The 14,680-nt window shown below is 47.6% G+C and overlaps 1 protein-coding gene across 3 annotated transcripts; it reads left to right on the forward strand.

The window, feature by feature from the left end:
• Nucleotides 1-4,784: 4,784 nt before the first annotated feature.
• Nucleotides 4,785-11,605, forward strand: LOC103066156 (G patch domain-containing protein 4). 3 transcript variants are annotated; one of them, XM_025173603.2, is made up of 8 exons: nt 4,785-4,926; nt 6,670-6,879; nt 8,831-8,904; nt 9,320-9,412; nt 10,171-10,275; nt 10,426-10,520; nt 10,624-10,674; nt 11,129-11,605. In XM_025173603.2, the coding sequence occupies exons 2-8, from the start codon at nt 6,750-6,752 to the stop codon at nt 11,358-11,360; spliced, it is 780 nt and encodes a 259-aa protein (XP_025029371.1). In that variant the 5' UTR covers nt 4,785-4,926; nt 6,670-6,749; the 3' UTR covers nt 11,361-11,605. The 3 variants fall into 3 exon arrangements, with proteins under 3 accessions (XP_025029371.1, XP_025029372.1, XP_087991539.1); XM_025173604.2 differs by lacking the exon at nt 9,320-9,412; XM_088135413.1 differs by lacking the exon at nt 4,785-4,926 and having other exon boundaries at nt 6,646-6,879.
• The last annotated feature ends 3,075 nt before the right edge of the window (nt 11,606-14,680 follow it).

A 14,680-nucleotide genomic window follows, 5' to 3' on the forward strand; every position in this document is an offset into this window, starting at 1 on the left:
AGGTCCACAGTAGTTATTATATTTGCATGTAAAAGCTTCTCCGGTCAGATCTAATTCCATGGTGTCTACTATATTCCCTCAAATCATTCTCAATACTTCATACAATTTTGGTCCTTATAAACCAATAACTTGTTCTAGGTGGGAGAGGTCAAAACACCCTCTGATCAAAGAACACGTTAATGCTTTCTTGCTAAAGTGTGGCAATTGTGTTACTCACTGGGTGATCTTATCTACATAAGGTAGGTGGATCTTGAAGTGACTCAAGTTTGCTTGCTTCGTTTCTGCCATTAGTAAAGTGGGGTGGGGGAAGGCTAGAAGGTGAACCGTTAGACGCAGATGGACTGTTATCTGTTTCTCAGGAGTGCCCAAGGTCGTACCGACATGAGACTAGGAGACGACCGGTGACATGCACACAAGAGTCTCGAAGACAGAAGGGGGGAGGTGAAATGGGAAAGGGGGCAAAATCAACTTTTGGCACACATGGGCTTTAGTTCCAGCAATGCTCTAGTTCTGTACACTACTTCTCAATAAATGAACTTTTCTTTGAACTTGCATCAATTTCAAGGAGAGTTGCTTTCGTTGGGAGTTGAATGCCGCAGTTTCTTACAAAGTGACTTAATGGTGGTGTTCCAACAGTTATACTGAGTTATTTATATTTACTATATTAATTTATTATATTAAATACCATTATATTCATTGAGCTAAAAGCTTTTATTTATTATAAATAGAATCATGAAAATAACATTCTATAAGAAAAAATAGTTTCAGATTTCTATTGTGAAGATTTGCAAAACAAGTTAAAGGGAACAAGTAACTACAAGATAGTTATATAAAATTATACAAGAACATAGTGAGGGTACAAAACACATACATTTTTATTGAGACATTCTATTTCCTTCCTTATAATAAAATTTGCAAAACAAGTTTTCACAATGTTCTTTCTTTGTTCATGAAACACTCCCCCTAAGTCACATGTACTTCATAACACTATTCTAAGTTACTGTTGATGATTAATTCAACAGTATCCTCTGTATCCGGGACGTTGTCATTGTTGGTGCTGGATGGGGTAGCACTGCCCCAGACAGACCCAGTGCATAATTTGGGGGTCCTCCTGGACTCACAGCTCCTGCTCGAAGAGCAGGTGGCAGCCGTGGCCAGGAGGGCTTTTGCACAGCTTCGGGTTGTGCACCAGTTACATCCTTTTCTGGATCAGGATGCCCTGTGAACAGTCACTCATGCCCTCGTTATCTCCCAGATAGACTACTGCAATGGGGCTACCCTTGAAGAGTATTCGGAAGCTTCAGCTGGTCCAGAATGCGGCCACGCGAGCAATTTTTGGGGCCCAAAGAAGGACCTATATAATACCTCTACTCCGTGAGCTGCATTGGGTACCAGTCTGCTTCCGGGTCCAATTCAAGGTGTTGGTTATCACCTTTAAAGCCCTACATGGCATGGAGCCAGGTTACCTGAAGGACCGCCTTGCCCCCATGATCTCATCCCGTCCCACCCGATCTCACAGAGAGGGCATGCTCCGGATCCCCGCGGTAAAAGAACTTCGACTAGTGGGGTCCAGAAGGCAGGCCTTCTCTGCTGTGGCCCCCGCCCTTTGGAACATCTTGCCCCCGGAGGTGAGCCCCCTCACTCCAGGCCTTTCGGAGGGATTTGAAGACCTGGCTCTGCCATCTGGCCTGGGGCGGGGAGGGAGGATATCAGAAATGGGGTTGGCTGGCCCCTTAGCGGCCTGGTGTAGCCCCTATTGGCCTCTTGGATTTTTTAGCTTTTTTATTTTTGTAATGTCTGGTTTTTATAACTTTTAATTGTATTTCTGATTTGAGTTTGTTGTAAGCCGTCCAGAGTCCCCCGTTGTGGGGAGATGGGCGGGGACAAGTCAAATTAATAATAATAATAATAATAATAATAATAATAATAATAATAATAATAATTCAATCCAAAAAATGCAGTTTCCAGTGACACTCACTCTGGGCTCATAAACTTCACAGAAATTACAAGTTGGCCAATTCAGACAACGCTGGGTATAATTGCGCGCTAAAAGATCTTAACAATGGCTCTTCCGGGCACATCAACCAACATGGAAACTGAGATGAACAGATATGATCCAAACATATCTACAGGGGATAATTGTGTTGATGAACATGCATCAAATAGGTATAGTGACCTTTCCACATGTACCATAAAGTCTACTACCTAGGAAAGTTGCATCAGTCATCTAGAATCTGGACAATCATACAGTTTGCACACTTGGAGTAGTGGAAGGCAGAATTTCTATTATAATGCCCTGTGGGAAAAAGACGCTGATTATGATTTTCAAGATGATGATGAAGACATGCCATCAGTCCCCCTACCAGAACTATTTCCTGATCTGTATACAGCACCAGTAGAAAGTTCAATGACACCATCGAAACCAACACCAGATATTTCACGTGGACATTCCAGATTCTATTCATCAATTAATCAACCAGCCACCGGGAGATATCCATCGACAGGTTCCAGCCAGAGTGCGTCTCCTAGGTATCAGCATTGTTGAGAGACCTGCAAGCTTTGTCTCCGGTGCCAGTTGTGCTCTAAAAAATAAACCCATGCTTCCATAATAAGGTTAGGAGTGAATCATATAATACTTTAATTTATATAATTTAATATAGGAGAAGGGGACGGCAGAGGATGAGATGGTTAGATAGCATCACTGAAGCAATGAATATGAAACTGAGCAAACTCCGGGAGGCAGTGAAGGATAGGAAGGCCTGGTGTGATATGGTTCATGGGGTCATGAAGAGTTGGACACGACTTCATGACTGAACAACAATCATTTTTAATGGCACTTATAGTATTCATTATCATTTATCTTAATATAACTGTTAAACTTGAACATTTAGTGCTAAGTAAAATTATCTAGGATTGTGTTACTTAACCCATTATAAAATATACCTTAAATATATTAATTACTAAAATGTAATGGAGGTTTTTCAATTTATTTTAGAACACAAACAACTGCATTGAAGAGGCCTTTAAATGTCCTATATGTCAAGATTGTATGCAGTGAGCTATGCTAATTAAGCAATTAATTAAGCAATGGCTAATTAAGCAATTAACCATTGCTTTGACCACATACGAAGTACAAACTGCTGTCCTTTATGTCGAGTTGACTTAACTCTTTTGTTCATTAAAGACCCAGAGTCCCCACCATAGTACAGTTGGCTGTCAGGACACTGCTGCGCAATATCCGGAAACGCCATTACCCTCAGAAATAGACATTATGCGATATACTACTTCTCCTCAAACGATCTCTTCCACACAAGTTGACAAGAGGGAGTGCAAAGTTGAGTTAATTCTCCATCCAGTAGTATAAATTCTATGAATACAATGTATGAATCATCTTCTACTGTAGGTACCGGTGAGGAATTGAATTTTGGGGATAACTCTGCCTCAAACTCTTCTATAGTATCCATCGTCTTGGATTGCGCAGGAACACGTGGTTACTATAGTGCTGAATGAAACTCAACACGGTAATACATATAAAAAATAGCTGATGATACAGTATGGGGAACTGACGTTTTAGCTGAATTTCATCTACCCCAATGTGGATATCGAGGAAGGGGAGGGTGTTGTTGCCTTCTTCTTCCTTTCTGAATGTTATTCCTCTGAAGACGTTGTTGGTCGTTTCATGTGTCTTCTCTAGTTGTCCATCAAACTGAAAACAGGTGGTGAGGCAGAGGCTGATGAGGCCCACGATTCGGGGTATTTCGATCTGGGGGTATTTGGTCAGGCCGGGGGTGTCGCGTAGCGCTGCCGACGCGGATTCTTTCGCTAGTTCGGGGCTTACGGACGTGAAGAGCGCTGCGGCATCACACGAGGCCATCACCTCATCTTCATCTGCGCGTATTTTCTCGGGAGAACATCCCTCCCCTCTCCCTCTCCCTCGCGGCACTGACGCTCTTACCTAGCCGGGCAACGGGACATCTGCGAGGAAACCACCAGCTCGGAGAACCGCAAGGGCGCCGCGTGCAATCGTTTCAGTGGCTTTTGTAACTGTTCGCCGCCCAGAGTCACTTGGCTGAGATGGGCGGCTATACAGAATCAGCTAAACAAATCAGTGCCCGGCTTCAGGCTGCGCCTCTAAGTCGCGCCGGCGAGGCCCCTCCTCTGCAGTTAGGTTTGCGGGGATTTTTATTTTTGCAGAGGCGGCGCCGTCAGGAGGGCGAAATGAATCGTCCTGGGACAGGCCGTGAGGGAGATGTAACTGAAAACTGCTGTCGGAGGAAGGACGTCGTTCCTAAAAGTTAATCCGTCTCGCGTCCGTGGGAAGCGAACTGACGTACCGGCCCGCCAGAGCATCCGACCAACGAAACGCTCCCTTCTAGCGCCAGGCCCGTCCAATGGGAGGCCACGAAGCGCCCCGTCAGAGGGCCGCCCCGCGCCGGCCCCTCCGGAGGGCGCCAGCGCCGCTTCCTTCGGCCGAGCTTCGCAGCCGCTGATTGGAGGGCTCGCGGGGCGGGCTCGTTCGTGCTGAATTGCGCTTCCCCCGCCGCGAAGCGAGGACGCCGGCGACCGCCGAGACGGATTTCCTCGGCGGGGGGTCCGTCCCCAGCCGGTCGCTCGGGTCTTCCGGCCGTGCGCCCGTCGCCGCTGCCGGACCGCTGCGCCGCGCCTCGCCGCGCCCCTTCCCCGGCATCAGCGCCCTCCCCAGAGAGCTGCTGGGCCTTCGTCTGACGCGTCCGGAGGAGGACGGCGCGAGCGAGACTCTGGGTCGGCCTGTCGACGGCCCTGCGGTCCGTTTCCTCGGCTGCCCGGCTCTTCTGGGCCTCTTCCCCGACGCCGAAGTCCAGACGCGTCAGCGCGCTTCCTCTCCCTTCGCAGTCTTCGGAGTCCGCCTTTCGCTTCCGCAGAGCCACGGCTTGCACGGCTCTGAAGGTACGGCGTGTGAATGTCTTTCCCAGGGCCTCCATGGCCCTCTACCGAGTGCCACTCTGCAGCACGTTTCTTGGCTGCTGGTTCCTTTCCTATTGAAGGTTGACCCTAAAAGGCAGAAGGTCTCCACCGCTTGGATATCTTCATCGTCAGTTCTAAAGCTGGATGTTCTGTCTGATGTCAGTAGTTTATATTTAATTTTAGTCCCATTTTTTCACTTTGCTCCTTGACTTTTATTACCAGAGCTTGCAGATCCTTTGCATTTTGGGCTATCAGGGTAGTATCATCATCATAGCATGGTTATTGACGTTTCTTCTTATAACTTTAAAACCATGCTGATCTTCTTCCAATCCAGGTTCTCTCAATATATATTCAGCATATAAATTGAATACATAAGGGGAGAGTTGCACTCATTTGGCACATAATGTGCTATTTGTCCAGCTAGAAAACTATTTTAGAACATCATTTTTAACGTAACCTGTGCAAATGCTTTGCAGTGCAGACCTGCACACGGCTGCTCAGAGGTATGCCCAATTAAATGGCGTGGGACTTGTTCCTCAGGAAGCACAGATAGAATTGCAGTTTTATACCAGGTGGACTGTGGATATATTCAAAATACCCCAGTGGCTGCATTGTGGACAAGGGAGCCTCTGTTATCCTAGGCCACAGATTGTAGTTTTTGCCCTCAAAACAGAGGAGCAAAAAAAATGAAAACCACAGAACTAGTAACTGAAAAACGAGTAGTGCCTTTTAGACAGACACAGTCTGCATTACATAATGAGAGCCAGTTAAGTGTAGTGGCTAAGATGCTGGGCTAGAAACAGGGAGACGTTGAATTTTATCCTCCCTTAGGCATGGAAGCTGGCTGGGCAACTTCAGGCCAGTCTCTCTCTCTCTCTCTCTCTCTCTCCCTCTCCCTCTCCCTCTCCCTCTCCCTCTCCCTCTCCCTCTCCCCCCCTCTTTCTCTCTCTCTCTTTCTTCCCCCCCCCCCAGCCCAGCCCAGCCCAGCCCGCCTCATGGGGCTGCTGTTGTGGGGAGAATAGGAGGTGGGAGCATTAGGTCTGTACGCTGCCCTGAGTTCAGCAAATAATAAAAGTGGGGTAACAGTCTAAATAAGAATAGTTATACAGGGTTAAGAAAGATTGGTCTTTTTTGATACCAAATGTTATGATGGCATTGAAGCATTTAGCTTCATCTTCAAAATGTTCATATTACACAGTTTGAATTAGTTTCATATTTCATATTTCCAGAAGGATTTGTTTCCGTTACACCCTAAATTCTCTATTTTTCTTTTAGGAAATATGGAAGTTCTCGGAGAAGGGGGAGGAATGTATTTCCTGTTTTGTTCCTTTTGTGTTTTTTTTTCCTCCTTCACATCTTTAGGCCAACCTCACATTTGTGAGAGGGTATTTGTGATTCCGATTAAAAATAAGAAAAAGTGATATCTCTGGAGGGCCACTGTGTGGACTCATTCTTGCCATTTGCTTTGCCTGGGATCTAAACAATAGAAAAGATTTGCATAGGACAAATTTTCTTTACCCCAGGAACCATCAACCCCTGGTTTTACATGAGTAAAGGCTATTTTGTAATTATGCACAAAGTCCAGTCCCTGATGCTGCTGTTTTATACATGACATAAAGAGACGGTACGTTGTTTTGGCTTCCTCACTTAGAATCCCATCGTGTGGTGGCTGCCTGTGTGGAACTGAGTGCCTCTCCCTCATGGGATCGTTTCTCTTTCCAACAGTGGTGATCACGGAGGCAGAATAAGGATTGATCTGCATTTAGAACTAGAGATTTTCCTTGTGTGCTTATCCAGCCTCCATCATGAAAGGTGTTTCTCTGGAGGAGGAGAAAAAGAAAAAGAAAAGGAAGAAAAAGAAGGTGGCAGTGATGACAACAAGCAAAGGGCTGAAATTTGCAAAGAAGCAGTTGAAGAAGCATGGATGGAAAAAAGGTGCAGGGCTTCACCTATTTTAAATTTGCCTCTTTTGGGCTCTGATCTTCCTACTTAGGGAGAGCAGACTGTCACTTAGACAGTAATAAACCAAATGAAAATAATACTGAGTTGTTGTTTACCCATGTACAAACCTGTCTTAAAGACTGGAAATTAGAATTTGAAATATACGTTTCTGTCCTGTGTTCCTTGGGGAGTAGGTCTAGATTTAACTTGAGTCTCATAATTGTCCGTGGCTATAGAAATTCTGGGCCAGATTTGCCATATAATGTGGAAAAGCCTGATATAAATATGATAAGTAAATAAGAATCTATGGATAGATTAAATGATTTTCTGGATTACAGCTTTCCATATGGTTTACTCCTGTAAAACTGGCTGAATTGGAAGGCCCAAAAGCCACAGGAAAAAGGCCAAAAAAACACTCTCTGTTCTGCAAGCCATATCCCATGCAAATTCCTAGATTTGAATTAATTAAATACGATTTTTTAAAAAGCCCCTTTTTGGACCTGAGGATTAACTGTTCCCCTGTCATCCCAATCTGCCTGACATTGATAATTCTGGCTAGGATAATTCTGGTGCAAATAATAAAAAGACCAGTCTGTAACCCCTCGAAACAATGTAGGCATTGTTAAAGTCAGTGTGGATTTATAAAAAGCAAGTCTTGCCAGATTAACCTTAATTTTTTATTGGGCAGCTTCCATGATAGATTCTGAGAATGCTGAAGACATATCTTGATTTTAGCAAAGCATTTGACAAAATACCTCACTGTTCTCAGTAGCAAGCTTCTGAAGTGTGGATTGGATGACATGATAGTTGTGGGTCTAGCTCAGAAATCATAGTCAAAGTTGGGTCTTTAAAGGAGGTGCTACAGGGTTTGTTCTTAGGCTTACTTCAAAATTTTTCTTAATGAAAAGGAGGAAGGAATGCTTTATGAAACAAAACTGGGTGGGATAATTAATATCCCAGAAGTCAGTCATCTTAGAACAATTCACTAAAAATGAGATTTAACAACAAATGCAAAATTCTTCATTTTAAAAAAAAAGAATCAAATTAACAGGTAGAGATGGGAGAATACTTGGCTTGGTAAAATGTGGGAATTGTAGTTGATCACAGGCTGTGAGTCAGCAATGGAACATGGCAAATGCAATTTTAGGCTGCATCAATTATAGCTTCCTGTATAATTAGAACATACACTTTCTAAATCACAGGAAATGTTCCACTTTATTCTGCATTGGGCAGACCTCACCTTGACCACTGTGTCCAGTTCTAGACAGCACCTTTAAACAGGGATTGAAGGAATCTGGAATTTTTTGTTTGTTTTTTAGATTTTTTTTATCCTACCTTTATTATTTTTATAAATAACTCAAGGTGGTGAACATACCCAATACTCCTTCCTCTTCCTATTTTCCCCACAACAACCATCCTGTGAGGTGAGTTGGGCTGAGAGAGAGTGCCTGGCCCAAGGTCACCCAGCCAGCTTTCACGCCTAAGGCGGGACTAGAACGTACCATCTCCCTGTTTCTAGCCTGGTGCCTTTACCACTAGACCAAGCTGACTCCCAGTTGTTGTTATTATAATCATAATTGTTATTTTGCTCACCCCTGTCTCTCCTTTTTGCCACGAGGATAAATAAGAAGTCCCATGCAGATCTTTGCAGGCATACAGATTAAGTCATTACTGTTGGTTAGGTTCAGAGTGTCAGTTGAGAATAAAGTGGTGTGTTCTGTTCCTTGCTTGTTTGTGATCGCACGGGGCTAGCTTCCCTCAGCCAGGTGTTTTGGAGTCATAGCAGGCTGTAGATTCCTAGGTGTGGCAGTTCTAGCCACAGTGGAGCCCCCGTTTGGCCAAGTGGGTGCAGAGCCAAGTTAGGAGGAAGCAAGGACTTGGATCTGCCTCCCCTTTGCCACTACTTCCCTTACTCCCACTCCATCCTTAAAAACTTTTCTTTTAGGTAAAGGACTTGGGAAACAAGAAAACGGGATCTCTGAAGCCCTAAAAGTCAAAGTGAAATGCAACACAGCTGGGGTAAGGATGGTTTAGGCTTTGAGCCAACCATGGGAGGGGGATGGATTGCAGCCCAGAGAGAGGGAGAAACTGGAAGCAGCTTTCCAGAAGTTGCCTTACCCTGTTTTGAGCAAAGCCGACCTTTCATCATAGGCAGTGTTCAGGGCTCACTGTGTCTATTCCTAAACATGTTCTTGCCTGCCAGGATTGCCCATGTAAGTACATTCCAGCCTTGGGGATTAATAGTTTCATATTCTTGAGTGGCAAAATGCTTCTGCACTTGTTTATTTGACAACACAATAGCATAGGTTTTACCTAAAGTCTGCAGAGAATTATCTATGCTTGGGGTGGGGACAATCAGGAGGAGGTTCTTAGTGACTTGGGAGCATTTGGAGCTTCTGGGCCAGATCTGTGACACCGTCTCCTCCCAACCCAGATGGGGCACAACTCAGCTGAGGAGTTCACCTTCCATTGGTGGGACCATCTGTTCAACTCATCTGCTGCCAACATTGCGGTAGAAGCTGGGCAGGTAAAGGGACACTGGCTTTGGTTTGGCAGTTTGCCACGGAAGCTGTAAATCTTAAGCTCTGGAGTGATCCTGTGGCAACAAGACAGGTGCTAACTTGAGAAAAAGAGACTGGCAACCAAATGTTGGTAGCCTTTTGCTGAATTAAGGAGCCAGAGCAGAAATATCTCTGGCCTCTTGCTCTGTTTGTGGTACAGTTGCCTGGGCATTGAAGACAGGAGGAGGCTAGTGCAGACAGGCCGGTCTTAGTCTGATCCAGGAGGGAGTTTTGGGAGAGAACCCTATTTAGAAAGGCTTGGATCCAGATTTAATCATGTTTATGGGGAGACCTATTGAAATCAGGGGAAGTAACCATGAGTAAACAAACTCCAGTCCATTTATTGAGGATGGGCCTAAGTCTGGATGCAACCATTGGTTGGGCTTGTCCAGCAAAGGTCAATTAGGCTAACATGAAGTCAGGTACTTTGTGATTCACCACACTGTGAGAAACCCAATCATAGTCTTGCAAGGGTTGTTAAGCTACAAATGGATTTATTGAATTGAACATTGCGTGCTATGTGAACAGAGCTGTCGGGTTTCCTGACCTGTGTTTACAGTTTAATGTGTTCTGTGAAGCCAGCCAATGTGTGTATGAAAGCCCTTGGGGTTTTCAACTTTACCACCTTTGCAGCTAAAGAACATCCAGCCCTTTTCACAAGTGGCAGGATGTGGAAGGCTTGTTTGGGTGTAGTCACACCTTTGAACTCTCGTTCCTCCCCCAGGATGGGATCCAAGTGAGAAAAGTCTCTGAACAAGATGGACCAGTAACAAGTAAAAAACTACGCCGGGCCCAGGAGGGGAACATGCTCTATGGCCGCTTTGTGAAGGTGCTTGGGGCTGATGCTTTGAATTCATTGACTGGGGGGCTATGGTGGAACACCGGTGCCTCAGAGACCCTCAAGTTGAACCTGCCCCTGGGCGGTGGGCAAAACGCCACCGCCTCGTCTGACTGCAGCTCTGTCTTGGCCTCCTTGCAGGCAGCCACCCTGATATCTGGCACAGAGGAGCCTGTGAACCCCACATCCTCCTCAGACCAGGAGGAGGAGAAAATGGACCTATCCACGGTGAGGAGGTAAGTGGCCCGGAGAAGCATGGCTCCTGTCCCGCCCCCCCCCCGCCCCCGGGCTGTGCAGATGCCGAAGTAGCTTGTCCCCCCCACCTTCTGTCTTTTGCAGGCTGACCGACGAGGAGCTGTTCCAGGCCTGCGGGGGAAGAACAGTCCACAAGTGAGGAGAGGGGGAGGATGGGACTTAGATGCAGCTTTCTGGGGAAGACCCAGCGCCAGGCAGAGGTCCTCCCAGCAATAGACTGCAGTTGGTGGGTTCTAGTGCAAAAAGTAAAGGCAGACCCTCTTAACAGAACGAGTGTGTCACAAGATTTGCTGGGGGTTGCGTTGGAGAACCCGCTGGCTGGTTTGCCCAGCGGGGTTGGCTAGTTCATGGCCGAGGCTGCTGTGCAAGCCCAGGGTAATTCAGGATCTCCACCCCAAGTTCCCTGATGAAAGGAGTGGTGGAGGGTTGTGACTCTTCTGCGGAGGCTGTTGCTTCCCAACCCAAGAAAAGTGACAGCTCTCTTGTGCTGTGGTCAGGCTAGGCCAACAGCTTCTGCTTCCCAGCCCCAGGAATGCTCCAAACCTGGGCGCTCAAGGGGCCTTGTGTTTCTCATTTGCTGCTTCTCTAGGGGGGCTCGGCATGGCCTCACAATGGGGGCAAAGCTAGCGCGGCTGGAGGAGCAGGAAAAGGCCTTCTTGGCTAGCTGCGTCCAGCAGAAGGAAGGACCGAAGACGGCCCCCAGCAAAAGAAGCAAAGTTGTGGGTGCTGCAAAGAAGAGTCAGACAGGGGGGGCCTGCATCAAGGCCAAGCCCAAAAAGAAGAACAAGAAGAAAAATGCCAAAGAGATGAACAGGCACTAGGGAAGCCCAGAGCTTGGCAGCCGGATGGGGCAGAAGGGGAGCCGCCTCCTGGGCCGGTGGGCTGAAAAGCTGGGAGCTTCAGTCCTGCTCGAAACCATCCTGCTACTGTCCCAGAAGCAGAGAGGCTGTTTTCAACTTCCAGTCCTCATTTTATCAGACCAAGGACTGGCTGATTTCCTTCACTAAGGAGTACTTCAGGTTGGAAAGGGTGCAGATAAATAAAATCTTTACATAAATAGATAGTACATCTAGTGTATTGGTTAACTTTCCTTGAGGGCTTAGAAGTCAGAGGCGTCCTACGCCTACAGGCTTCCTGTTCATACTGGGCGGGGGGGGGCACTCCTCTAACAGCATCTCTTGCTCCCTGAAAGAGGACTCCTCACCCCCGGCAGTCTTCCTTGGGGGTGTAGTTGTGTGGTCCCACAGGAACCCAGGCTGCTCCCCAGGGCACCAGGCCCGCACCACTATGGTCCTCCAGCCCAGTTAACCTGCAGCACGTGGCGTCCTATTCCAGTCCTTGCATATCCTTTGTAACGTAAGTCAACACCCTTATCTCCATCTTTCAGGAGGAACAAGGCAAGAGCAGAACAGGAGAGGAAAAATGAAGTAGACAAAGTAACGATCACCAGTAAAGGGTCAGAAGAGTTAAGCAATTAGGTTTCAAAGGTCCTTATTGAAAAGCTTGGGAGAAGATTAAACTTCCCAAACTATCTTCCAGCCCCTCCCCATTGACCTCCGCCCCTCAGTTTGCTTAGGGGTGGGCATGCTGACACCCCTTGCAAATTCTCCAAAACTCTTCTGGGGCCAAATTCAGCCAGAAACGCGCTAGTTTGGGGAGCCCCAAGCAACTGTTTCTGTAGACTGCTTGGAGGGATGGGGGAGAGGGTTTATTTAAATCAAGCACAGTCCAGAAACTCAGCCCAGTGAGACTCAACCAAGTCCAAGATGATACCAGCAGAACTTTCATACAAAGCAATAACAAAAATTACAGAATTTCATTATTGCAAAACAGAACATCCAAATGTGCACAGTCTTGCAAAGAACTAACTTCTTGGGCTCAGTCCTGGAGACAGAAATTGGGAAGGAGCACCCCAGAATAGAGGTGTGCAGGATGAGTATTGTCCCCAAAGTGGGTTTTGCCTGGCGCCGAAGCCAATTAAGACATCCAGACACAAGGCGCAGTATTCTAAAAAAACTTTTATTGAAGCGCTCCAGCAAAAGGGTCCCAGCAGCGAAAGGAGCCAAGACCCTGAACGCTGATTACCGCTTCAGAACAAGAGAACACGGAAATGAGCAACAATTGGCTCAAACTCTGCTTTTTCCCTTCTATGGGATTTTAGCCCACCTTTCTAAGACCCCCTACCTGCATGACGTGTTCTGTCCCCTTCTCCTTCCAGCCAGTCATCTACCGAAGGCGGGGGGGGGGTTCCACCAGGCAGGACTCACGTGTACACACTTCTGCCTAACTTCAGACAATCCTGTATGTGTCAAGATGGTTCAACCTTGATTCATAGCCATCAGTATGGCCCCGCACCCAAGCCAGCAGAGGCCTTTCCTCAGTCGCTGCACCAGACCAGTTCAGGCAGTCGGTCTGGCCAAAAGTACCAGGCGTATCAATGCCGACAATTGGGATGGTGGCCAAAAGGCCCCCTGGAAGCTGAACCCAAAAACGGCAGCAGGCCTCATCCATGAGGGCAGCCTCCGCCTGCCGTAGCAACCAGAGCTGTGAGAACCCGGATCCCTTCGGGAAGCCTGCGTCCAGCTCCCAGGACCTCCCCACGTGTCCGTGCTGGCCAATGATTCTGGGAAACTGGAGCCACACTTCCGGAAGGGCCGTTTCCATAGAAAAACAGCAACATTTGTCCTCTGCCCCGGGGAGTGTTCAAAACACTTTCTTAAAAAGAGGCAGGTAGGAACCCTTAATATAGTCCCAAGCGTTACAAACAAAACGTTAATTCTGGGTAGTTTATTAGGGCGTGTGCATTGCAAGGAGCAGGATGAGCTTCGCTTACAAGCTGCACTCCTGCGATCCCCACAGTCAGCTCTGAAAAGGAGGCAGGAATTCAGCCCCTACTCCCTCGGGAGCTTTGCCTCTGCACACCTCATAATGTTCCCAGCCAGCCAGAGATCTGTCAGCCAAGGCCTGGGCTCTACTGGGGAACATCTGTAGTTGTAGAAAAGCTCAGCCCACTTTTAAAATACTGTAGTACAGTTCACGATGTTGCTCTACTGTTTGGATATCCAGAATTAAACAAGTCACATCAACTCAGATAAGATCAACAGAGTTCAATATTGATTCTATACACACCTGATTGGCAGCGAATCCCATTTAACTTCAGGACAGGCATGCCCTGACTTGCACTGTATTTCTTAGAAGACCCAAAATAGTAACTCCTCCCACTAAGACAATAATCACGCTAATTAGTGTGTGCTACCGGTGGCGTGTTCCTTGCTCGCTCCCAGGCCCTGACCAGCAGGTTCATAGGAGCCCTGGCCTCTGGCTGCTGCTGCTTAATGCCAGGTCAGTTAAAAACAAGGCCCCCCTCATATGTGACTTGATCACTGAGGAGGGGGTGGACCTGGCATGTATCACTGAGACCTGGCTAGGGCCCGAGGGCCCGAGGGGGGGCTGCCCCTCTCAGAAATGTGCCCAGCTGAGTTCATGGTGTGGCACCAGCCGAGATGCCAGGGCAGGGGAGGAGGGGTGGCTGTTGTGATCCGGGAATCTCTAGTGGCCTTCAGGGCCATTGCTCCACAAGTTTTGGGCTGTGAGACACTGTTCATTAGGTTGGGCTCCCACAAACAGTTGGGAGTTCTGCTATTGTACCAGCCTCCCTGCGGCGTGGCAGCCTCCCTGCCTGGGCTGCTGGAGGCCATCGTGGGGCTGGCGGTGGAGTTCCCCAGGCTTATGGTTCTGGGGGACTTCAACCTGCCATCCCTGGGGCGGTTCGGGAGTTCATGGCGACCATGGCAGCCATGGGCCTGTCGCAAATGGTGCGGGACCCAACCCGAGACAGTGCCCACATGCCGGATTTAGTTTTCTTGTCTAAGTAATGGCAAAGTGATCTGAGGGGAGATTTACAGCTTTCCCTTTTGTCATGGTCAGATCATGTGCTGGTGACCCTGAGTTTCTCCTATACGACCATCCTTGCTCTCCTTGATCTCTCAGCAGCTTTCGATACCGTCGACCACGGTATCCTGTTGGGACAGCTCAGGGAATTGGGGGTGGGCGGCACGGTCTTGTGCTGGTTCGCCTCCTTTCTCCAGGGCCAATCCCAATCGGTGGTGATAGTGAGCGAGAGGTCCCATCCTCGGCCCCT

Source organism: Python bivittatus, unplaced genomic scaffold (assembly GCF_059951505.1).
Source record: "Python bivittatus isolate LINGU-HERP-01145 unplaced genomic scaffold, Pbiv_v1 ctg000170_np1212, whole genome shotgun sequence".
Taxonomy (NCBI): Eukaryota; Metazoa; Chordata; class Lepidosauria; order Squamata; family Pythonidae; genus Python; species Python bivittatus.

Coding starts and splice junctions, on each gene's coding strand:
- LOC103066156 (XM_025173603.2), top strand. CDS start 6,750: ATGAAAGGTGTTTCTCTGGAGGAGGAGAAAAAGAAAAAGAAAAGGAAG. Junction 6,880..8,830: donor GAAGCATGGATGGAAAAAAG/GTGCAGGGCTTC, acceptor CTTTTCTTTTAG/GTAAAGGACTTGGGAAACAA. Junction 9,413..10,170: donor TTGCGGTAGAAGCTGGGCAG/GTAAAGGGACAC, acceptor TTCCTCCCCCAG/GATGGGATCCAAGTGAGAAA.